This window comes from Harmonia axyridis, chromosome 1 (assembly GCF_914767665.1).
Source record: "Harmonia axyridis chromosome 1, icHarAxyr1.1, whole genome shotgun sequence".
NCBI lineage: Eukaryota > Metazoa > Arthropoda > Insecta > Coleoptera > Coccinellidae > Harmonia > Harmonia axyridis.
Window position 1 is genome coordinate 80,891,668 of NC_059501.1, and position 24,839 is coordinate 80,916,506.

At 35.0% G+C, this 24,839-nt stretch overlaps 3 protein-coding genes across 4 annotated transcripts; 2 read left to right on the forward strand and 1 right to left on the reverse strand.

Annotated features, from left to right (window-relative positions):
• Positions 1-4,255: 4,255 nt before the first annotated feature.
• Positions 4,256-24,823, reverse strand: LOC123678933. 2 transcript variants are annotated; one of them, XM_045616212.1, is made up of 4 exons: positions 7,935-8,118; positions 7,728-7,877; positions 5,487-5,666; positions 4,256-4,459 (listed from the first exon to the last, which is right to left on the reverse strand). In XM_045616212.1, exons 1-4 carry the CDS (start codon positions 7,995-7,997, stop codon positions 4,295-4,297), a joined length of 558 nt encoding a protein of 185 aa, XP_045472168.1. In that variant the 5' UTR covers positions 7,998-8,118; the 3' UTR covers positions 4,256-4,294. The 2 variants fall into 2 exon arrangements, with proteins under 2 accessions (XP_045472168.1, XP_045472176.1); XM_045616220.1 differs by lacking the exon at positions 7,935-8,118 and adding an exon at positions 24,752-24,823 and having other exon boundaries at positions 4,267-4,459.
• Positions 10,833-15,717, forward strand: LOC123678927. Its single transcript, XM_045616200.1, has 4 exons — positions 10,833-11,069; positions 12,844-13,031; positions 13,747-13,931; positions 15,544-15,717. Exons 1-4 carry the CDS (start codon positions 10,893-10,895, stop codon positions 15,636-15,638), a joined length of 645 nt encoding a protein of 214 aa, XP_045472156.1. The 5' UTR covers positions 10,833-10,892; the 3' UTR covers positions 15,639-15,717.
• On the forward strand, positions 18,432-21,748 carry LOC123678919. Its single transcript, XM_045616191.1, has 4 exons — positions 18,432-18,636; positions 18,968-19,155; positions 20,768-20,952; positions 21,590-21,748. The coding sequence occupies exons 1-4, from the start codon at positions 18,463-18,465 to the stop codon at positions 21,685-21,687; spliced, it is 645 nt and encodes a 214-aa protein (XP_045472147.1). The 5' UTR covers positions 18,432-18,462; the 3' UTR covers positions 21,688-21,748.
• Positions 24,824-24,839: the final 16 nt, after the last annotated feature.

Here is a 24,839-nt window from a genome sequence, read left to right on the forward strand (position 1 = left end):
ATCATTAAGTGATTTTTGAATTGAAAAATGTTGGTTGGCAGAACTGATTTTTTTAAGGCAAATTGATGAATTGACAGATAAAGGCATGGCGGAAAGTTCGGAGTACCAACATATAATAATAAAATATAACCATGGAAACTGTGCGTTTCTGATATATTCTCGCACGATTTTGTTCTACAAGATGTGGAAGAATGAACAGAATAACTACAGAATTAGAGAATAGTTATTTATAATACAAGTGCAGAAGGCATTGATATTCTTCCACGAGTTCAAAATTCAAAAACGAGCCACGAAGTGGCGAGTTTTGGAATGAACGAGTAGTAGAATGAGCCTTCTGTACGAGTATTATACATTATTTTCTCTAATTCATTGCATTTTCATTGAAATTAATGAAATATTTCCATAAATATATTTTAGTGATTTTTGCATTGAAAAATGTTGGTTGGCAGAACTGATTTCTTTAAGGCAATTTGATGAATTGACAGATAAAGCCGTGGCGGAAAGTTCGGAGTGCCAACATAGAATAATGAAATATAACCATGAAAACTGTGCGTTTCTGATATATTCTCGCACGATTTTGTTCTACAAGATGTGGAAGAATGAACGGAATAACCACAGAATTAGAGAAAATTCATTCCGGTTGAGAAATAGATAATTCTCTCTACAATACTGAAAGAATCTATCCAAATCCTCTTGAACTAAAACAGATTCCCCAAGGCACTTCTAATACATAATTCAAGATTTTGGGTCGTCCACATAAATCAAACAACCAACAGTACGGAAACGGAAGGAGGCATTATTAATGTACATAATGAAGATTAAGGGATCCAGGTGGCAACCTTGTGACACACCTGATATATGCCATAGAAATACTTACGCTTACGACCTTACTGCTTCAATCTTTACGAATTTCAATATTATTATTCGGATCAGGTAAATAAATGTTTAAATAATAATTTAATTTTTTTTTATATTCACACGATGGATTCAGATTGATTCTGTAATATCATAGTTAATAAATAATTGGAAGAAAGAATTGATTTTCTTTTGGATATTTTTGTTATTATCAGCTAATAAAGTAATAAAGCAATAAAGTGATGTGGACCAATGTGATTGCCAACATCCACAGAGGATAGGCACCAATAGAAGAAGAAGAAATAATTCAATTTACGTTGTTAACATTTTAATTGATTTTGTTGACAGGTTGTCAACAAAATTAGATCTCTTTTCTAATAGTCCGGGAGCCAGGTGCAAATTTGGTTGGTTATTTCCTCTCGAAAGATACTTGGTGAGATGCATCAGATAATAGTAATAAAAAGCCTCGTGAACGTCAGCTACGACTCGGTTGGGGGGGTGGGCGGCGACAGCCCCCCAAACACGAAGAAAAAAAAAATACATTGAGTCATTTCCTCCCAACTGAAAATTTGTCAAATTGTAGCTAACCCAATATCTAGACGAAAAAATACAATCAGCTGGCTATAGCATGGTGGATTATACGTCAGCTGATGCCTCAAACATGGAAAGAAAATTATATTCTCAATGACAGCTCTAACAGCGACTCTGATACTGAACCAGAGAGTGGAAGTAACTAAATATTATTGTGCAACATGTGGAGAAAATCCTTTTCTCGCGAGTGTGGCACTCTCTGATTCATTATTATCAGAATCGCTGTCAGAGCTGTCATTGAAAATATATATTTTTTCCCATGTTTGACGCACCAGCTGACGTATAATCCACCATGCTATAGCCAGCTGATTATATTTTTTCGTCTAGATATTGGGTTAGCTACAATTTGACAAATTTTCAGTTGGGAGGAAATGACTGAATTAATTTTTTTTTTCTTCGTGTTTGGGGGGCTGCCGCCGCTCTCTTCCCCCCCAGCAGAGTCGCAGCTGACGTTCACGAGGCTTTTTATTACTATTACCTGATGCATTTAACTAATTAATGTTTGAGAGGAACTTGGTCATGTATATCTGTTACTGGCTCCCGGACTATAACATTACCTGTCAGTATTATACATCAGTAGAAAAAGTTTATGAGCCAATGTCAAGTAGCAGCAGATACGTTGACGTCAGTTTGACAAATTATAATTGGTCCAAAAAGGCTATTCCTCATTCGGTAGAAGGTAAAAATTATAATTTTGATATGAATTTCGGATTCAAAAGGCAGAATTCAATATGAGATTTGATAAAAATAAATATAAACGCTTTTTAATTTCCTCAGATTAATGCTACAATTGTTTCGCCGGGCGCCCGATGTTAGGGGTGAAACAGTGAAGCGACTGTTTCAGTCGCCTCTTTTCGAGGGGCGGCAATTTAGCACAGTTTGAGGCCGACCTTTCATATTTCTGAAAAAATATAGTCTTGATTCTTAAAAACAACATGAGGTTGGTCCGCTTTGCTGCGTTTATCAACATTCCCTGCAATAAAAATCTCCAAACAGTCTTTACTAATCCGCCTGTTCAATAAATGACAACCCAACCAATATAAGCAGCATTGCCTATTACCCTAATCGAATGAGGGATGGAATGTATTTCACAAAGACGAAAAACAACACTTCGAATTACGTGGAAGTTGTTTACACATTCAACATATGAAAAATTCTTACGATTCTGCATTCGAAACTAGTTACTGATAAATACTGAATGTTTTCATATGCTTTTAATCCCATTTAGTTTTCGAACCTTTGCATGCTCAACGCCCTTTGTATCTTGTGGTATGATAGGTAATCTTTCATCTTCTCGGAAAGATTAGATGCCCTAATAATATTAAATTATCGGCAGGAAATAATTCAATGTAGTAAAACTGAATCATTTTTACTAGATGAAGTTCTAATAATTCCCATAAATTTGTTAATATTATTTGTACACCCTATTCACTTTGAAGGTCAAGTCAGCGCATGCTACCATTTCTCCATTTTCATAGGAAATGCCTCTCAGCTTCCAAAAACCAGGTGGAAATGGTACAATACGAAGCAGAAGAGATTCGCTTATATCTAACTGGAACTTGCTCACATACTGCGCCTGAAAAAAAATCAACGCAAACTTCAAACTATAATTTTGTATCTCATAAATTATCTTAAATCATTGAAAAAAAGATTCGTCATAAGCAGGCTGTTCAGAATTCATAAATTGTTTCGTTGATTGAGGAGAAATTATGACAGATATCGTTTTTGTTTTCATTTTCATTATCAAATGAAGAAGCGATCAATTAAAAAAACGCCCAACCATACAGAGTGTCCCGGGAAGAATGCGACAAACGAATACCATGAATTGACGTCATCATGGAGGACCCTTATCAAGAGGTTTCAATCGCCTGAGTGCCTTCGTTTGGGATATACAGGATGATGTTCATCTTATGAGTGAAATTTCACTGTTGAATAACTCTTTAACTAATCGACCGAATATTTTCAAATTTTGAAGTTTAGAAGCCCTTTACTATCGCCTTTCTGCAATATTAGTGAATTCGAGTAGATCAGATCCGGACTAGGAAAATTTCAGATTTCTCCTATTTTCGTAAATATTGGATCACCCTGTACGTGAACATTATGATTTTTTTTTGTTTTCGTAACCACAAAGAATTAATTCATTATGAAAATTCTAAATCTCTACTTGGCACGGTCATACAGGGTGATCAATAAACAAACAGGTTTCATTTTAAATAGCCCGCTATCTGAGCAGCTATCCCTTTTGAAACTGTCATATTTTAACATTCAAGAAATAAAAACTACACCATAACTAAAAATGGAACTGAACACAAAAACGCATTGAAATTGTTAAAATTCACTAGAAATATGGTGGAAATTTTGCAGAGTTCGCAAAACTAAAGCATTCTAGGATCGTAGTGAAGCACCTTCTCAGCCGGCAATAGTGAAACTGGTGGGAGATTTTGAGCTGATGGGACAAGTTAGTGATGTGATAAATCGAAACCATGTGCGTCGCTTGAGAACAGCTAAAAATATTGCTGCTGTAGCCTGTAGTGTTGAAGAAAATTCAGGTTTGTGGATTTCTAGATGGGAGTTTACCCGCATTTACAATACCCTTGATAACAAGTTATTATGGTCTCATGAGAGTCTCGTCAAATATCATTAGCGCCTTTAATTTTTCCAATGCTTTCGTGCAACCAGATCTCATGATTTCTGTTAAAATATTAATCAGCCACGTGTTTTTTAAATTTTTTCTGAAAGATTAGATGCTCTTATGATATTGAATTATCGGCAGGAAATAATTCAATGTAGTAAAACTGAATCATTTTTACTAGATGAAGTTCTAATAATTCCTATAAATTTGTTAATATTATTTGTACACCCTATTCACTTTGAAGGTCAAGTCAGCGCATGCTACCATTTCTCCATTTTCATAGGAAATGCCTCTCAGCTTCCAAAAACCAGGGGGAAATGGTACAATACGAAGCAGAAGAGATTCGCTTATATCTAACTGGAACTTGCTCACATACTGCGCCTGAAAAAAAATCAATGCAAACTTCAAACTATAATTTCGTATCTCATACATTACCTTAAATCAATGAAAAAAACTGCAAATTTTTCATAATGGCCCTTCCGCTCGGAAAAGATTCGTCATAAGCAAGCTGTTTCGTTGATTGAGGAGAAATTATGACAGACATCGTTTTTGTTTTCATTTTCATTATTAAACGAAGAAGCGATCAATAAAAAAAACGCCCAACCATACAGAGTGTCCCGGGAAGAATGCGACAAACGAATACCATAAATTGACGTCATCATGGAGGACCCTTATCAAGAGGTTTCATTTTGCTGCTGTAGCCTGTAGTGTTGAAGAAAATCCAGGTTTGTGGATTCCTCGTCGATCTTGGGAATTATACATTCCACAAACGACCTTGAACCGTATTTTGCATAAAAACTTAGGTCTTTACGATTTAAAAGTTCAATTAACACAAAATCTATAGCCGGTTGATCATCAGCAACGTCATATCTTCGCTGATTTGGTCCTTGAAATGCATCAAAATGATCCAGATTTTCATCGAAAAATCATCTTTAGGTACGTTTAGGTTACGTTAATAAGAAAAATTGTCGCATTTTGGGCTCAAGAAATCCAAGAATGATTGTTAAGAAGCTTTTCCATTTTCAACGTGTCACTGTTTTTGGGCTAGTAGTCTGATTGGCCCCTTCTTCGAAAATGAGGCCGGTGCAACTGTTACGGTGAATGGATTCCGATACCGAGCTATGATCTCTATGGTAGGAATTGGAAGATATTGATGTGGACGACGTTTATTTTCAATAAGACGGCGCTACGTGCCACACAAGCAACGAAACCATCGCAATTCTGTAAGAAAATAGTCCTGACCGTGTTATTTCTCGCAATTGGTCACCGAGATCTTGTGATTTGACGCCGTTAGACTTTTTTCTTGTTTCCTTTCAAATAAACCAATTTTTTTTCAATGTTGAAATGAAACCTCCTTTAAGCCCTTAACGTAATACCGTGATCTCTACTTTTATCAAAGGTTACTTACTGGTGCCAAAGGACATTTCAGTTCAGGCGTCACATACTTGAATGCATTCACCCATATTTGGTCCTCGCTGCCTGCGTTGATTTTTTCACATATCCCTTTCACAACAAAATCCTTCATATAATGTTCGCACGTATCTGGGTTCTCGATATTTGCACATCTCCAAATATTCAGCTTAGTAATCTAAAAAAAAAATTGTACCATAAAAGGCATATTTCCGGATACATTATGAATTTTGAAGGCTTATAATCGAGAAATAAAAAAAAATTGAGGAAAGCACTGATGTTGGGTTGGGAGCTCTGGAGCACTCGTCAACCATGCGCCAATTGCATCCATGAGTCCTCGTAAGTGTAGAAAGTTATACATATATGTGGTCTCTGAGATTTCAATTGGATCATAAATGAACGAGCGCTCTTGACTTCAGGTCTGTGCTTTTCTAATTTTTTTCTATATTCTTTCTGAAATTTTTCTTCAATATTTTATGATTCTGATGACAATATCAAAAGAAAATATTTCAAGAGGCTTAAAATTCTTAGTTTTTATATGCATGCAAACTTTCTAATCTGTTATCACTGAAATATACTTTATTTTTTCGATCTTGATTTTTTTGTGGTTTTTTTGCTTGAAATTTTACACGAAGCTTCAAATTTTTAATTCAAATCAGCACCCAAATCTCAACTCTCTTTTTTGTGGTCCGTAATCGTTTTGTGTTCGAGATGTCAAAGTTTGATTTTTTCTCATATCCTCTTCACACCCAAAATAATTCAATTAGACCCTTACCCACTAAACCTAACCATCCTAACCGGCTGTTTGGAATATACGAGTCATAGACTCCTTTATCCATATCTGAAAGTGTGTCACCGTTCATGGACTTTGAGAAAGGAAAAAATATGTACAGGGTGGGCAAATAAGCGAGGTGAGTGGCTTTATCTCAGGATCCACTCATCGTAGAGACTTGCGGTAAAAAGATTTACCACTAAAGTGTACGAGAAAACAAACTGGAATTGGTTTTGAAGTTCATACCTCTACCGCTAGGAGGCGTGATAGCTACCGTCGAGTAAAAAAATGAATTTTACTCGAAAATGTTTCATATGAAGTTGAGGAAAAAATATCATCACTGTAAACCTTGGAAAATTCTTCTTTCGGTCATAACTTCAAAACGCCTGGAACTATCACTTTGCGACTTTCAGGTTTTTTTTATGCAAATTTTATGGAATTTCTGTTTCTGTTAAGAAAATCCTATCATTACATTTGAAATGTCGGAGTAAAATGAACAAAACAATGAACTTCTGACTTAGCGCCCCCTATCGAAAGCAGCAAAAACAAATTTATCATGGGTATATTCTGTCCTCAATCGACAAGATATTATCTTTCAGACTAGATCTAATTTGCTCAAAAATGTTGAGCCAAACTGAAGTTACAGGCATTTCAATCATTCAGATTTCTCCCTTTCACCTACTCTTATTTGATGTCGTAAAATCGAAAGTGACAATTCAAAAAGATAGAGAAATTTCCAAGGATTACAGTGATGATATTTTTTCTTCAACTTCATATGAAACATTTTCGAGTAAAATTCGTTTTTTTACTCGACGGTGGCTTTTACGCCCCCTAGCCATAGAGGTATGAACTTCAAAATAATATCCAGTATGGCCAGTTGCCTTATGGTGTTTCGAGACTCCCAGGTCAACAGAGACCCCTAATAGTACGATTCCAGGGATCTCAGCATGGTCTGGCTGTCCGTGGTGATGTAAATTTCAATTGAAAATATACAGGGTGATATTTATCCTGATATAATTCTCGATTTTTCCTGCAAAAATTATTTTTTTGCACTACTAGCTAAACTTTTTGGTTTTCTGTATCGTTGTCGTATATCGGATTCCCATTTAAAGAAAAAAATTTCGATCTATTCTCTCGAGATCCAAATCATTATGAAAATCTCCAGTTAGTTAGTTGTAATGAATAAATTAATTTTTATTTGTGGTATTTTTTTCGATCTTTTCAATAAAAAAAAGTAGAAGTACTTTTTCACCTTAAAGTCATCCAAAGAATCGCTCATTTTCATTCTTACTACCAATTTATGAACACCTTGTATAATTTTGAAGTTTTTACAATTCTATTTATGAATGTGTTAAAATTCTTTGAAGTTCGTTTAGATGTAAAAAAATATGGTCGAGGAACATCAAGTGGAGGGTGATATTTCAGGACTTGAGGTTCCGAATAGCTTAATAAGGAATTAATATTTACCTCAGGAGCTATAGTTTGATTTAGATCAACCTTCAGAATAACAGTTCTATTTTTTTTGGAGTAATTATTTATTTTAGCTTCAGATATGAAAAATGGTGTAGAAATATCTTTGCATTGACCGAAATATTGAATTCCATATTTCTTAGACACCTGAAATCAGAAAGAATGTAATGTTGTCAACAATGGATAGATGAATGATGAAGATACATCAACGTTCTTCGAATTAGTGCACACAAAAAAACTGATCAGTAAATACATAAATTGTCTCATATTTTATGCTTAATAACTTTTACTAACGATCTCTAAATGAAACTCAAAACTAGGTACATAATCAAGTAATGTCATCTGTTTATGAACAATAATAATGATGCCTATCAATTAAAATCAAATTTTTTTCATCATGATCACTTTAATTTCAATACAGGTAATTTCGAGTCAATGAAAGGTAAATATAATTGCTGAACGTCGAAAGATTATTTTTCGATATGTAAAACTAAATATATACACTGTGATTCAAAAGTCTTTAGTCTTTAGGAAGTGATTAGTTCTATTTAAAATAAGGAGTTTTTTCTATCTCATTCCAGTGGCTCTTAAAAAGGATACTTTTTGTGAAGAATAGTAAGGAAAATCAAGAAATGGTCCTATATAGGCCCTATTGTCATTGGTGTAGAGGTAAGGGACGATTGAATACACAATACCCCCGAAAACTACGCCATTGGGGCATTGTAGTTACTCACCAAAAACATGAATATATTAGAAATCCTCTGAGTACCATATCCATCAAAACGTTTATTATACCAACTCGTTGAGAATTTGAAAAAATAAATGAAAAAAAAATAATTACATATAATTATAATATTAATGACAAATAACTCTTTCAAGCTTCTTTCAAAATTTCCTGCTGAAAGCGTCATCCGAATCAAGAAGAATTTCGAATAAAAAATTAAGAAAGCACTGACGTCATGTCAGAAGCTTTGAGCCCTCGTCATTCATGCGCCTATTTCAATCGTCTATTTTTTTTGATAAAAATAATTATAAACTATAATTGCATAATATTAAGGATATTTATATAAGGAATTCAATTATCTACAACTTTGAAGATAAACGTTTTGGTCGAAAACTAATTAAGTTGAAAGTTATAAGCAAAAAACCAAAAAATGTCCGAAAATGTTGAGGTTCTTCAGCCCCTCCTCAAGTTAGCACATGGTCCTCGTGTTGGATAACTCGACAGAAACATCCCACAGCCCCCCCCAAACAACCAGTAGAATTTTCATTAAGTTCGGAATTTTTTCCAGGTAAAATGTATATACACTGCGCAAAAAAATTAACGCACAATATCTCAAATTTATTCTACAACTGAAGGTGTTCTCAATGATAATTATTTTTATCAGAATTATGCATGCAATACAGATGTTTTTTCCCAGCAGGAATAAAAAAAGATGAAATTATCAGATTTTGAATGTATTGGCTCCATTCTGAAATCAGTTGTTCTTGATCAATTCTAGTGATCAATAGTTTTTCTTTCGTTTGATTTTCTACACTCGATCGCGAAACACGCAATTTGACCCAAGAGGAATGTGCCCAAGCGGTAGTTTTGCGAGAAGGGTGGACATACACAAGAATTGCAGAAATGTTTGGAGTTTCCCATACAAGTGCGTCCAGAATGTTGCAGCGATTCAGGGAGACAGGTATGAATGTCGGAAGACCAGGACAGGGTAGACCACGGGTAACAACTGCCATTCAAGAAAGTTACTTGAGAGTTTCTTCCTTGAGACAACGGTTTGCAACCGCTCGGCTCCTTCAAAATCAGCTTGAGCAAACTCATGGGGTGCAAATTGGCACTCAGACAATAAGAAATCGCCTCAGAGAATTTGATTTAAGGCCTCGTGTCGCGGCAAGAGGCCCAGCTCTTACCCCAGCCCATCGAAGGGCGAGTTTGGATTTTGCGAGAGAGCATATCCATTGGGAAGAGGCTGATTGGGAAAGAGTTCTCTTCACAGATGGTTCTAGATTCTGTCTCTACCATTGTGATCGACGTTCCCTTGTATACATACGTCCACATGAAAGATATGCTTAGTGCAATTTCCTGAATACTACTGGTTTCGGGGGAGGATCGATTATGGTATGAGGTGGAATATTTTCGACTGCTCGCACAGACCTAGTGGTCGTTGATAATGTAGCTATGAATGCTGATAGGTATATAAGGAACATTCTTGATGAGCATGTAGTGCCATTTGCCCCATACATTGGTGAAAATTTCATTTTTATGGATGATAATGCCAGACCCCATCGTGCGCGCATCGTTCAGGAGTAGGTACCTTGAAGAGGTTGAAGTCTCTCGAATGGAGGAATGGCCAGCAAGAAGTCCAGATCTCAATCCGATCCGCAGGTTTGGGACAACCTCAATAGAAGGCTGAGAAGTTCAGAAAATCATCCAGCTACTCTTAATGACTTAGGAATCCAACTCAGAGAAATCTGGGAAGGATTAGATCAGAACATTTTAAGATCACTCATTTTGAGTATGAACCGTCGTTGCCGAGCTGTAATTAACGCAAAGGGTGGAAATACCAAGTATTAAATCACTTATCAGCATTCCAGTATTTTGAAAATTGTTTATTTCTCTTCTTTCACATAAGATTCGGTGAAATCCTGAATTTTTCTTCCATTCAATGTGTCTTGTTTCGTTCAAAACCTTCCCGAGAGAACATAAAAAATGAGTTATAAAGTCAATGTAGAGTTAACTTTCATTAAAATTGAGATTTTCAAAATGTGCGTTAATTTTTTTGCGCAGTGTATCTACTGGACTATCAGGGTTTCTTTCTTTTATATTCATCTACGTTTACGATCAATAATAACCTGTTTTTGGCACTTTTTCTAGTGGAACATCGGCCAAATGTGAATGAAATATCATGTTGGTTTTTTCAGTTGCGAGACTTCCACAGGTTTCCATAATGATGAAATAATGTTTATATGCATACTAAAATTATGTAACATTCCACATTTCAATCCCTTTGTGGTTTTGGGAAGACTGTAAAATTATCAAAGGTGGTTTGATGATATACGATTCTCTACTATCTTCTTTTGTTGGTATAAATACCGGCAGATGATTAAAACGCAAACAGTTTTCGGGTATTGTTAAACTTGAATCATATTATATGAGTCAGAATGTATGTTCTTGAAATATTATTTTTATTTGCCACTTTTTTCCTCGATGAAATTTTTGGACATGGTATGATGTTAGAGCCTCCGAATAGGAGTGCTCTATGGAAATATTATCCGGTGGACAACCATAAAGTGGTGCCAAATTACAATATGAATCAGTTGTTTTGCGGAGGCTTCTCGGTAAGATTTATTCATGTAATTTTTCACGAAATATTCTGTTAAAAAATTCTACTCATTCATCAAGATGGTCACCTTTGAAAATGGTTCTCTAACTATTCCTTAACTTCACTGTAGAAAAGTTCGTCTTCGGTTTCGAAATGAGCTCCAACCTCGGCTATTACTTCATTCATTAGAGCAAGGGCGTAGAAATAGGGGGTACTGGGGGTAATTACCCCTCAAGATTTTCACAATATAAAATTTTAGAAATCTCGCAAAGAAGAAGAACGAACATTTCTCCATAAAATGAACCAATAATAAGCATTTCATTTTCCTTTGAATCGACAATTACGGTTTATGAGTATATTATCGCTTTCAAGATGAGTACTTTTATTACACTAAGAGCTTGTCTCTGTCTGAGGTTTATTATTTTCCTTTATCTATCCGCTTTCTCGTCATCGCCCTTTATTTGCCATCTGTGATTTTTGCATTCGTCATCGATATACACTTACCCGTTGTTTTCGGCTTTTTGTATCTTCTCGTAAAAAATTTCAATATGTAGTTATTAAAGAACTGAACTGAGTAATTCGCATCGAAAAATTGTCTAGGCTGTGTTGTACAATTTATCGTGCTTCATTAAAATTGCAATTTATTCATGAAGACATCAGTTTTGAATCAACTATATCTACAGGGTGTTCCTAAATGGCAGGTACAAATGATAATGAAAGATTTCTCGGATCATATCAAGAAAAAAAGTTTTATAACATGAGTCCACAAATGCTTTATTTTTGAGATACAGGTGTTAAAGTTCAAGTTTTTCTCTCATAGCACCTTCCCTCAACAAGATATTCAACTTGAATTAGCATAGATATTCCAATTTAAAGTTTTCATCATGTGATATCCTAATTTAATATGCAAATCTACAGGGTGATTTTTTTCTGGCTCCTTTCCTCCAGAATTTTTTTCTTGTGGACCGCTGGTAGCAAATTTTAAAAATAAACTCTGGTTCAGTACTACACTTTTGATTTGTTGTAGTTTTGTAGTATCTGCAATCGATTTCGAGAAAAAAATTCAAACAGGCTTCTATAATAATTCTCAGGAAAATCCAAATTATTATAATAAAGATCCAGTTAGGTAGCTATGATAAATAAATTTATTAAAAGTTTTGGTACTTATTTACCAACTTTGTAGCGAAGATGAATAAAGATTCAATAAACTGGTAAAGCATCACAAAAAAGTTGGACTACAAGAAACACCCAGTATCTCGAAAACAAAGCGTTTGCGGGCTCATGTTTATCGACCATTTTATTTTTAAAAGTATCCAAGGAATCTCTCATTTTCCTTCGTAATTCCAATTCAGGAACATCCAGTATAAAATAACAACAATCGAATGGGTATTAAAAAAAATTATTTTGAGTACTTCGCTTTCAAACCTCTTTTTCTCACATTATTGACATGAGTAAACAATGTCGTCAAAAATTGGTATTCGATTACCCCCCTCCCCAAGAAAAAAGATCTACGCCCTTAAATTAGAGCCAAATTTATAGTCAGCAATCAGCATAACAAGTTTCAACTATCGATGGTGAAGGGACTCAATTACACTGATCAAACCATTTCTTTGCTTGCGTAATATTTTGACCATCAAAAAAACCGTGTGTTTTATGAAGACACGAAACTCGTTCTAACCCATTTTTCGAACACCAACAAGTCTTTTTTTATCTATTTAAAATAACGTGTCTCGACGTAATCTATATTTTTTTTTTTTTTAACGTCGATTTCTGAATATCTGTACTTCCAGCTACAATGGGACAGGTACAAGGGCAAATGCGGGTTATGTGGTGATCCCTACAACGCACCTCACCCACAAGAGAACGAGAATACAGGACGCTATGGAAAGTTTGGCCCTGTAAGATCATATGGACCGGGCAGTGTAGTCAATGTGAAAATACAGTTGACTGCAAACCATAAAGGAAAATTCCGCTACAGGTAAGTTGAAATTTTTTCCCTTCAACAACACTTTCCAAGATTTTATTCAGTTTTTAAATTGATTTAAAAAAAATCGAAGTGTGCTTCTAGCTGTGTTCAGATCCTTTTCTGGCTCAAAGTGGGAATACAAAATTGAGGTGTATTTTGTAGAATTTTTTACTGATTTCATAGCATTCAATCTTGACCATATTAGAAAAGGTGGGTTCAAGGAAGAACGATGAAGAATTGATCATTTTTTTTTTTTAATTAAGGAGTATTTCAGAAATGATTTTACATCATCAGTGTAAAAATGATAAATTCTGAGTAGTCATGTAAAAGATACAAAGGGAAAATTATTTTTCTTTCATTTGCTTGTTCTGTCTATACGTGACAGAATTCCATATTGATATTATCAATGAAAACTATATTCTAAAGGGTGTTTTTTTAGAGCTATAGAACTTTAAATTGCAATAAAACAACGATGGATTATTCGATTGACATGAATTTTATTTATCCGCAAGATAATCTTGTGGCATTACATTTCAAATATGATTTCTGACATATGACCGCCATAGCTGGCTCGGATGTAGTCCAATCTGGACCTCCAATTTTCGATGACTATAGCAAGCGAGAAACCTGGCTGTCTCACCCAAAATGGGATACACCGTACATTTACTAAAGTAGACTCCCATGGTATTAGTTTTCTCTTCCTTACATATATCTCTTATATATCCAGCCTATGCGTGTTACATGATCCTTCAAGACCAGAGAGTGGGGAAGAGTGCTTCCAACCCTTGAGACTTGCTGATGGCAGAGCCGATTACGATGTTAGTGTATCCGAACGTGTAATCCACAATGCAGTCAAACTTCCTGATGGTCTGAGATGTGACAGATGCGTTTTGAGATGGGAATACACAGCAGGTGAGTGTTGACAAAAATATCACCATGTCAGAAATGTACTGTGGATTGCGGATTGGTCAATAATAACTGGCAAAGAAACTGCAACAACCAGAAGGAGCTGATTAATGATTGAAATATGGAGAAGAAAAAACGAAGGGTTCGCAATTTTTTTTAATAAATTTGTTATTAATGTGTTTGTCCTCCGCGATTATCTGTACACTACCCAACACGTCTCGGCGTTGATGCAATAAGATGGTCAATTTCTTCTTGGGGGATACTATATCAAGCTACCTGTACTTTATGTCTCAGAGCCGCCAAAGTCCGTGGGGGCTGGGGTAAATTTCCGAGCCTTCTACTCATAATGTCCCAAACATACTCTATCGGCGAAAGATCGGGGGATCTGGGTGGCCATGGTAAAAGTTTCACATGGGTCACTTCGAAAAAGTTCAAACTAACTCTGGCAACATGAGGTCGAGCATATTGGATTCTCGAGCCGGTTGAGGTAAGGAAGAACATATGGCTTCACTATTTCTTGAAGTTAACGCAGCGCTGTCATGTTACCTCGAATAAAGACTAAAGGTGGCCTACTTGCATGTGCAATAGCACCCCATACCATAATACCTACTGTTTGGTGTAGATGACGCTCAACATCAAACTGAGGTTCACGTCTTTCTCCCCGACGTCGTCTAACCCTTCTTCGGCCATCATGTGCACCCAAGGAAAACCGATATTCATCAGAAAAGACGACCTGATGCCATTCCACGTTCCAATGTTGATGTTCTCTGCACCACTGTAATCGTTGCCGGCGATGCTCAACCGTCAGAGGTAACACAAGATGAGGCCGATAATGCTGCAGTCCAAAAGACCTCAACCGGCGATAAACCGTTCGGATAATTACAGGATGGCATTTTTCTTCTAACCACTCATCAGCCAAAGATCGAGTTGTGACAAATCGGTCTCTAATGGCCATAAATCTTAGACGTCGATCTTGAACTTCATTTGTGCGCTTTCGACGTCCTGTGCCTACTCTTCTTTGATTTTGGGCATTATCAAACCACGCTTGACAACAATTCATAACAGTAGTTGGATTTCAGTTCGTACGGTTAGCGATTTCTCGAAATGACAACCCCGCCTCCTATAGACCAATAATTCGATCTCTTTCAAATTCACTTAGCTGGCAATGAATTCCGCGTATACGTACTCTAGGCATTTCAACAACAACTTAACAACTTTGGATCTCCTCGAATAGCTGGTTTGATGTAAAATTTAAAAAACTTGCAGAAAACGACTACAATAACAAAAATTGTTTACATGAACAAAACCTTCATGATTTTTTTCTCCGAATTCAATCATTTACTCCTCGCTATACTACTATGTTTTACCGAAAAAAATTTAAAATGTAAACAACTCCTTCTGGGTGTTGCAGTTTCTTCGTCAGTCAGTATATACCTAATCATTCAGAATAGGCCTACGTGTAAGTCCCTTTCCCATGCTATCTTCATTTTCCCAATGAAATTTTATTTCTATTCTTCTTATTGAATATCTACTCAATCAGCAAGTATCTTTACCAATACTGACTATAATCAGCATATAATTATATAACGTTATTGTTATGCTCTTCTGTATGTTATAGGTAATAACTGGGGATATTGTCCAGATGGCAGTGGAAGACTTGGATGTGGTGCTCAAGAAAGTTACAGGAACTGTGCAGATATAAGAATTCAATAATAATAATAATGTAGATATATGAATATACATACATATTTGTTTCTACTGAATGCTACTAATTAATAAAATGATGAACATATTCATCTATTTTTTATCGTACCATAGATAGTTCGACAAGGCAGTGGACTGTATTTAGGGTGGTTTTAATTCATTCAAACCGCGGCGATTAAAAAAAATTTCTCTTAATATGTAGATGATAACCTTTTGGAGATCACTGATTTCTCTTTGGACAACAGCTTCCACACAGCTTCAATTCAAGTTACGCTACTGGAATTTTCAAAGACGCGGTGGTTTGTCCATTCGTCATGTGTGATTGGTCACCAATGAAGCGTCAACGGATGCACGTATCTAGATAAAGAAGCAGAGAGAATTGTCTGAAAGATTTTCAATAATTATCGAAACTTCAGGAAAGATACGTTGCTTGTTTTAGATTTCAGCCATAACTAGTTTAATTTGAGATTTAGCATTTAATTTATCGGAGAGAATTGTGTCAGGATTCTGTCACCTCCCATAGGATTGGAACATTGAGAAATACCAAGAAGTACAACCCCCCTCGGGATTAAACAATAGAAATCTCCTTTGAGATTGAAATATCGTAAAGAAGAACTTCCTTGAGATATAGAAGTTGGAATAGTACGTACGTTAAACCACTTTAGTTCCTGAAACTGAGAGAATACCTGCGTAATACCTTGCGTTATTAGTGTTATTACATCAACTTCGCTGAATAGGAATTGGAGTACTATAGCTTCCTGCTAAGATCTGGTGTTTAGAAGGCTGAAAATAATCTACAGAGAGGTTCCATCCTAATAGCACCATAATTCATTAAAAACTGATTTAAATTAAGTTTTTATTTCAATATTATTTGTTTAGAGTCAAAAGGATCGATCTTTGTATATTTTAATTTTATTAAATTCGTGATAACCTTGGTAGGAATTTTGTTGCCAAATAATCCAAACCACCCCTAGAAATCAGTTTTAGAGTCTCATGGGCAGTTATAACGATGCAGTGTCAAACATTAGGTACCCATTCATTTCCCTTCTAGCGCTTCTGTGATGACCAAATTTTGTACAGTGCACGAAATTGTATATTCACTTTATCTTCTTCCTCTTTACAATACATAGGTAGTAGAGGGCAAAACTGTACGGCGATCGATTATTTTTTTCACATATTAATGGTTTTTCCTCTTTTGAATAACTTTTTGTAGGTTTTTTCAAGAATATTTCAATAATAAAGGGTGTTTTTTTTAGAGCTTAGAACTTTAAATTGCAATAAAACAACGATGGATTGTTCAATTGACATGAATTTTATTTATCCGCAAGATAATCTGGTGGCATTACATTTTAAATATGATTTTTGGCATATGACCGCCACGGCTGGCTCGGATGTAGTCCAATCTGGATGTCCAATTTTCGATGACTTTTTCCAACATTTGTGGCCGTATATCGGCAATAACACGGCGAATGTTCTCTTCCAAATGGTCAAGGGTTTGTGGCTTATCCGCATAGACCAATGACTATACATAGCCCCATAGAAAGTAGTCTAGCGGTGTTAAATCACAAGATCTTGGAGGCCAATTCACAGGTCCAAAACGTGAAATTAGGCGGTCACCAAACGTGTCTTTCAATAAATCGATTGTGGCACGAGCTGTGTGACATGTTGCGCCGTCTTGTTGGAATCACAGCTCCTGGACATCATGGTTGTTCAATTCAGGAATAAAAAAGTTAGTAATCAGGCTTTATACCGATCACCATTGACTGTAACGTTCTGGCCATCATCGTTTTTGAAGAAGAACGGACCAATGATTTCACCAGCCCATAAAGCGCACCAAACAGTCAGTTTTTCTGGATGTAACGGTGTTTCGACATACACTTGAGGATTAGCTTCACTATAAATGCGGCAATTTTGTTTGTTGACGTAGCCATTCAACCAGAAGTGCTCTTCATCGCTAAACAAAATAAAATGGACGTAGTGCGCGATACGTATTCCGCACAGAACCATTATTTTCGAAATAAAATTGCACTATTTGCAAGCTTTGTTCAGGCGTGAGTTTATTCATGATGATTGCCAAACCAAACTGAGAATAAATCACTTAACAACTGTTAAATCGGTCGCCATCTTGAACAGTAATGCCAATTTAAAGTTATATACTTCGAAAAGAAACACCCGTTATATCAATGCTTTCTACATTGAATATATCATCGATTTTTTCGGGAAAAACGAAAAGTTACCAACATTTTTTTTTCCTTCGCAAATTAAAAATATTATCTTTCTACAATGTAGATTATTGTTACAAAAAATTATGCTAAAACCCCATAAAAATAGATGGTTATAAGAGGAATAATCTATAATTTTGATGTGAACTGAGTAGTCACGTGGTGATATATCCCTTAAGAAAGAAAGCCACTTTTTACAGTTCAATAATAACATTTTGGATTACGAAGATCGAACAATAGTTGGTGTGCTATCTCCTCTGAAGGCATAATCTTATAATATTCCTTACTGTTATTTTTCCAGAGTCTTTTAAAATAAGTGAGCTAGCCATTGAGCAACCGGTATAAATCTGCCAAACTCAAAAAGGCAGTTGCATCAAAATTCAGGGAACTTCAATAATGGATATCTGAGAAATCCCACACAGATATTCCGATGAACTTTATTGTGGAAACGAAAACATGAAAATTTCAAAACGAATTTTCCAAGGATCAACGCGTAACTTGAAAAATATCGAGATACGAGGATTCAGATATTTATTATCTAGATTCTAGATCAATTCGTATATAAAAGAGTGCTATTGTATAATTTCAATCTGATTCCGAAAAATATCGAAATGATTTTCAAGTGGTCCTTGTTGCTGATTAGTGTAATTTGTGTCCAGAAAATTTCTGGTCATGGAATGATGTTGGAACCCCCCAACAGGAGTTCTCTATGGAGGTACCCTCAGGAATTTCCTGGAGCTATCCCAAATTACAACGATAATGAAAACTTTTGTGGGGGAATGAGTGTAAGTTTTTTTTTTCAGTATTTAGATCGAAACTGTATCATTTTTATGGCTATTGGTATATTTTTGATCAGAAACCAAAACGATTTTTTTGGATGTATAAAAAAGTTGAGCCCATATTGTTAAAATGCGGAATAATACCTACACAAAACAATCAATTTTTTTTGCGCATTTGTTTCAAATAAACATCATACTATCAACTTGCCTATTTGTCTATTATTTTTTAATTTTGAGTAGAATACAGAAATCAAAAATATACGTAGAAAATCTTGAATAAAAAAAAAATTCCCCCAATTTCGAAAAAATATCATCTTTAATTCAATATACATTTCAGGTTCAATGGAACACTTTCGGAGGAAAATGTGGACTTTGTGGTGACAGATACGATAAACCTCATCCTCAAGACAACGAGAACACTGGAAAATATGGCAAAATGGGAGTCGCAAGAACATACAAGTCTGGCTCAATAATCGATGTTCAAATACGTCTCACCACCAATCATTTGGGCTATTTCGAATACAGGTTGGGAAAACTTTAAAAAATAGTACTATAATTCATTTATGTCCAGCCGTAAACACGATACCTCTTTTTCGATTTTTTTGTGTTAGATTCAAAACTATGAAAATATGGAAAAATGCATTTAGACGTGAGATAACAATTTCAAGCTCCAAGCAAGATTTCATTTTAACCAAAGCCGAAGAAAATACTCAATATTTCAGTTGAAATAGATCCAACCGAGTTGTGATTTTGTAAATTAATATGAAATAACAATTTCAAGCCTTGGGATTAATTTCGTATTGTTGGTTCTAACAAAACCATATGAAATTCAAGCAGAATATAGAACTCAAATATCGAATATTTTTGTGAGCAGATGCAACTAGGTTGAAATTCAGTTTGTGAAAAAATTTCTCTAAATTCTAATGAAACAAGGACATCATGATATCATTTTTCAGATTTTTTGTAATTGAATCCTATCTCATATAAAATACAGGGTGTTCCTGAATTGGAGATACAAACAAAACTGACAGATCCTTCAGATCATATTAAGAAGAAAGTTCTATAAACATGGACCCACAAACCATTTGTTTTCGGTATACACGATGTTGACGTTTTTTTTTTCTTTTCATAACACCTTTCCTTCACGAGATATTCAACTCAAATTTTTCATAGATATTCCAATTTGAATTTTCCATCGTGTGATAAGATTATTTTGATGAAAATCTACAAGGTGATATTTTTTCTGGAACAGTGTCCGCTTCTTTCCTCTAGAACTTTTATTTGGTAGACGCCTAGTAGTTTAGATAAATGTAAAAAGAAACTTTGGTCTAGTACCTACTATACTTTTTAGTTTCTTGTAGTTTTGTCGTATATGCTACTGATTTCGAGAAAAAATTTCGAACAATTTTCTAGTACTCCTCAGGAAACTCCAAATTATTATAAGAATCCAGTTAGTAAGCTGTGTTTTGTTACTCATTTACCTAATCTCTAGAGAAGATTAATGAAGAATCGATAAACTGGTATAATCAAAGGTAATACCACGAGTGCTTCAAATAATATTGATAATTTTTCCTTTTCCCCGAAAACTTGTTTATTTGGCGGAAATATTAAAACCGATTTTATCTATACTGGGTTCTTTTTGATGTTTTTGCCTCAAATAAACAAATTTGAGTGATGAAAATGGAAAATTAACTCATAATATTTGAAGAACGAGTAGTATTTGAGAAGACTATTTTTTTATTAATTTAAATGGTCAATGATGCCACTGAAATGGTTCGTGTTCATTTTTCAATAATGCACTTTAAGCTGTCAATAATGACTAATTCAAAGAAAATTCTGACGTTTTAATGTGAACAAGGTATCATCGATGAGGAAGTAGTATATCAATATAATCCCAAATGATGACTGGAAGAATACATTGCTATTAGTTGAAACCACCAAAATATCATATTTTGACATGTGAAAAAAATGAGCATCACAACAAAGTAGCACTACCTACAAAAAACACCCTGTATCCACAAACAAAGCGTTTGCGGGACCATGTTTATAGGTCTTTTTTTAATTATCCAAGCAATTTCCTATTTTCCTTTTTTTTTGCTGTGCCTTTTAATTTTTATTTTACTAATACCTTTTTCAGTATTTGCGTATTGGAAAATCCAAATGCTCCAGAGACTGGTGAGGAATGTTTCAAAGCTGTAACTTTGGACGATGGAAGGCCACACTACAGTGTTTCACGTGATGAAAAGATGATAAATCACAAAGTCAAGTTACCCGATGGTTTGACTTGTGATCGTTGCGTGTTTAGATGGCACTACAACACAGGTTTGTAACTTGAACATCACATGTATTTTTAGTTCTCGAACTCTTTTAGAAAAAAAAAGGAAATTCATAAATGAATTGGTGGAAATTAAAACAAAGATTGTAAATGTCCAGGATTGTACAAAGATATAGAAATTCCGGGAATTTCGAACTGAATTTTATATGGATTCATCTACGGCTCAAGCTGAATATCCATAACAAATTCCAAAATAATCGTATAAGAATTGTAGAAGTTAGCACTGTTAGGTGAAAGTCAGGACACAGACTGACAGCCAGACACGAAACCAAAGTTATTCAGTATACTTTGAAATTTATTTCGCCATCGGAAATGTTGAAATCGCAGTTATTTTTTTAATCCCAAAAGTGATTACAATGCTTTCTCTGTCTTGGGTGGATTCGGAAGCAATTAAAGAAACTGCTAGAGCCAGGGGCGGATACAGGAGGCGCCCCTATTTGAGCGAAGATACTTTATATTGATATATGGGAAAAAATTCCAGTGGCTGGAGCAGAAAAACTATAGATGAAGAACCCTGATTTAAATGAAGTCTTGTTTATTACAAAATTGAGACATACTTAAATAATAAACTTTCATAAAGCTTGGGAATTATATATATTTAAATGATGTTATTTATAATTTCAGGAAATAATTGGGGAAAATGTGAAGATGGTACATCCAAAGAAGGCTGTGGTCCACAAGAAACTTTCAGAGCTTGCGCTGATATACGAATCGAAGCATAGACATGTAAAATTGTGTATTATTGTATTGAGTGTAAAATCAATAAAGAATTCCCATTTTCAACTCTTTTTTTTAATTCATCAAATATGATTTTATTATTGTATATCAATACCAACAACTTTACAAAATTGTTTATTATTTCCTTTTTCTGTAAAATGTCCAAGACAATATCAGAATACTAAATGAAAAATCATATAATAATAATATAAGGTAATTTTCGAGGAGTGAACGAATAAAATTTTTGTATTTTCTAAACAATTTTAATTAACACTTTGTAACTCATTCAAATTTATGATTGTGTATCATCAAGTTTCCAAAAAGATAACTTTTTCAAATTTTAATTTTAGAACATGAAATTCGTTCAGTAAGTAACAATCATAGGTTTCGACAGAATCTCTGGCCAACACAAGGATTTACCTTTCATTCAGGGGAGGTAAGGCTTCTCTAAAGGTTTATTCTTAAGAAGGAAAAACCAATAAATTGTATTATAAAGTTTTCAGTAAGAACAAAATTGTCTTTTTAGATTTTGGAGATTTTCGTTTTATTTTTCAAAGTAATAAAGCTCGTGGTCAAAATTCTAATTATTAACTGAAATTTTCTCAGTTTATCTTTCGGAAAAAATATAGAAATAAAAATTAAAATATTCTTGGGAAATACAAAAGTCTTAAAAGTCATAAAATCAGAAAAATCAGTTGGTAGCCTGTATTCATATTTTTCATTAATATTTCTTAAGGAATACCTCAAACGGTAATTTCAATAAGAATATTGCAATAAGAATATTCGAATATTTATAATTCCAAAGCCATAAATGTTAGGACTTCTGTAAAAAATAGTATTTCATCATGACATCTTTCAATATCCTGATACGTTAGCATGTTAAGGGGAACTTTTTCCAGGGGAACAGCATATGCTTACTGAGATCCAGATATTTTTTTTGAGCCTACAGTAGGTACAAACTATTTCGTTCAAACTATATATCTTCCATTTTTCTTCTTCTTTAGAAATCTTTCTCATAGTATTACAGACAAGTTAGTCCCTTCGTTCTCTTTGATTCCCTATGATTTCCAAGTTAAAGATTTAGGCGAAGCGTTCTCAGTTGATTTAATAGTTTTTGGCGAGCCAAATTACGAGGTGCGCCCTCTCCCAGGGGTTTGGTGTTTCATTCAGAAATCGCTGCTGGACTCATCAGTTAGGATATCCAGCGATCTCTGCCCAAGACACACCCTCTCACACCATAATGGAGAGGTAACTCTGCTGCAACGCCGTGAAACCCAAAACGCCATCTTTGAGAGGACAGTGTCACTACAAATTAATTTATATGATGCCCTTTTCTCGCAGGACTGCGATGTATTATTCCCAGACCCCTTATGGAATCAGTATGGCAATTTAGTGGCCCCAGGCATTTACACCTCTATGAATTTTCACAGCGTTTCACATTTATTTTCGGCTATTAGATAAGACTTTATTCGTCAACATTGTATCACCTTCGAGTTGATACATGTTCCCCAACGCTACTTTAACTTCTCAGTAACTTTTCTGTAAAAAGATTCGTCTTTCGAAATAGGCTACAACCTCAGCAATAATTTCTTCGTTAAAGCCGAATTCTTTGTCTGGAGCATTTTTTTGAGATCTGCAAAAAGCCAGTAGGGTCTGATCTGGAGAATAATCTGGGTGATCAAGCAGTTGGAAGCGCAATTCGTTTAGTTTGACGGATCCAGCATTTCTTCAAGAGGGGAAGGTATTATGCGGCCAGCATCATCAGCCACTGGTTTAACCATGGTTTTCATCGACTTGTAACAAAGAGCTACGAACCAATAACGTTGTGAAATATTCACTCTAGATTATTTCACCTTTGTCGATGAAGTACCAAGCACTTCGCAAAATACTATAAAAAATGTCATAACCTAACTATTTGATTTTGGTCTACTTTCACCGACTGCTTTCCACTCAGCAGACTCTTTCTTTGCCTCAGGAGTATAGTGATGAATCCATGATTCAGCGACAAACAGTGAAGCGGCCGTTTCAGGAGCCTCTATTTGAGGGGCGGCAATTCGGCCCAGTTTGCAGGTAGCCTTTTCCTATTACATACCTCATTTTTGAAAGCAACATAAGGTTGCACCGATCCACTGCATTGGTCAACATTTCCTGCATAAAAAATCTACACACTGCCTCTACCAAACCGCCGGTATAAAAAATAGCACATGGCAGCCCAATCAATATAAACAAAATTCCCTATTATCCTCATTGAAAGAGGGATAAAATCATTATGAATGCCAAATGTTTTCAAAGGAACACATGTTTCACTAGAATTTAATTTTTTTTCGCACTATTGCAATATTCCTCATCGGAAGAAGAAAGTTCTATATTAATCATTGAAGCAAGTCCTGTTCTTTTTTTTTTGGGAGGGAGGTCATGTTGTTATTTATACTTGGCGGTGAGCAAGCTCAGCACAAATTTCTAGCAACGCTTTCTCATGAATAAATGCTCAATAATAGTGAATACACTGAAACAACTGCCGATTTCGAGCGATTTGAGCATTCAGCATCTTTGATTGGAGGTTCTTCGAGCACGTACCTATTAAGTCAGAATACCCCGCCATTTAGACGTTGTTTTCGCTAGGAGCAGAGCCTCAATAGCACTCATCAATTCATTTGTTTGCTTGAACAGTATTTTTCCCGCCAAAAAAAGCAATATTTAATCAATACACGAAACTCGTTTCTGTACATTTTTTAAACTACAACAAATGTAGCGTCACTTGACGTTTTAATAATTCGATCCAAATTTTGAAATTTGAAGTATTATTGAAGTTTTGGTACCAACAAAAAAAAAAGTGGTGTGCCACTGATTGTGCCTTCTGTACCCCAAGCCCGAGACTTATTGAGTGACGTACTATTAATCATTCGAAATATAGTGAGTTTCATATCGATCAGATCACAGATGTTGGAATTTCAAGTGGCAAGGTTAAATTTTAAAAGATCTAATAAAAATAAATTGTCAAGTAGCATCCGAAAAACTTTAGAGATAACACTTCGAGTATTTTTCGGGATAAATCAATGCATTTCTCACCATTGGTTTTTTCTGCGTTCTAAACTCAAGTAGATCCGTAAATACAACCTATTATCACAAAGATCAAGTTTCATACTTTCACTCATTT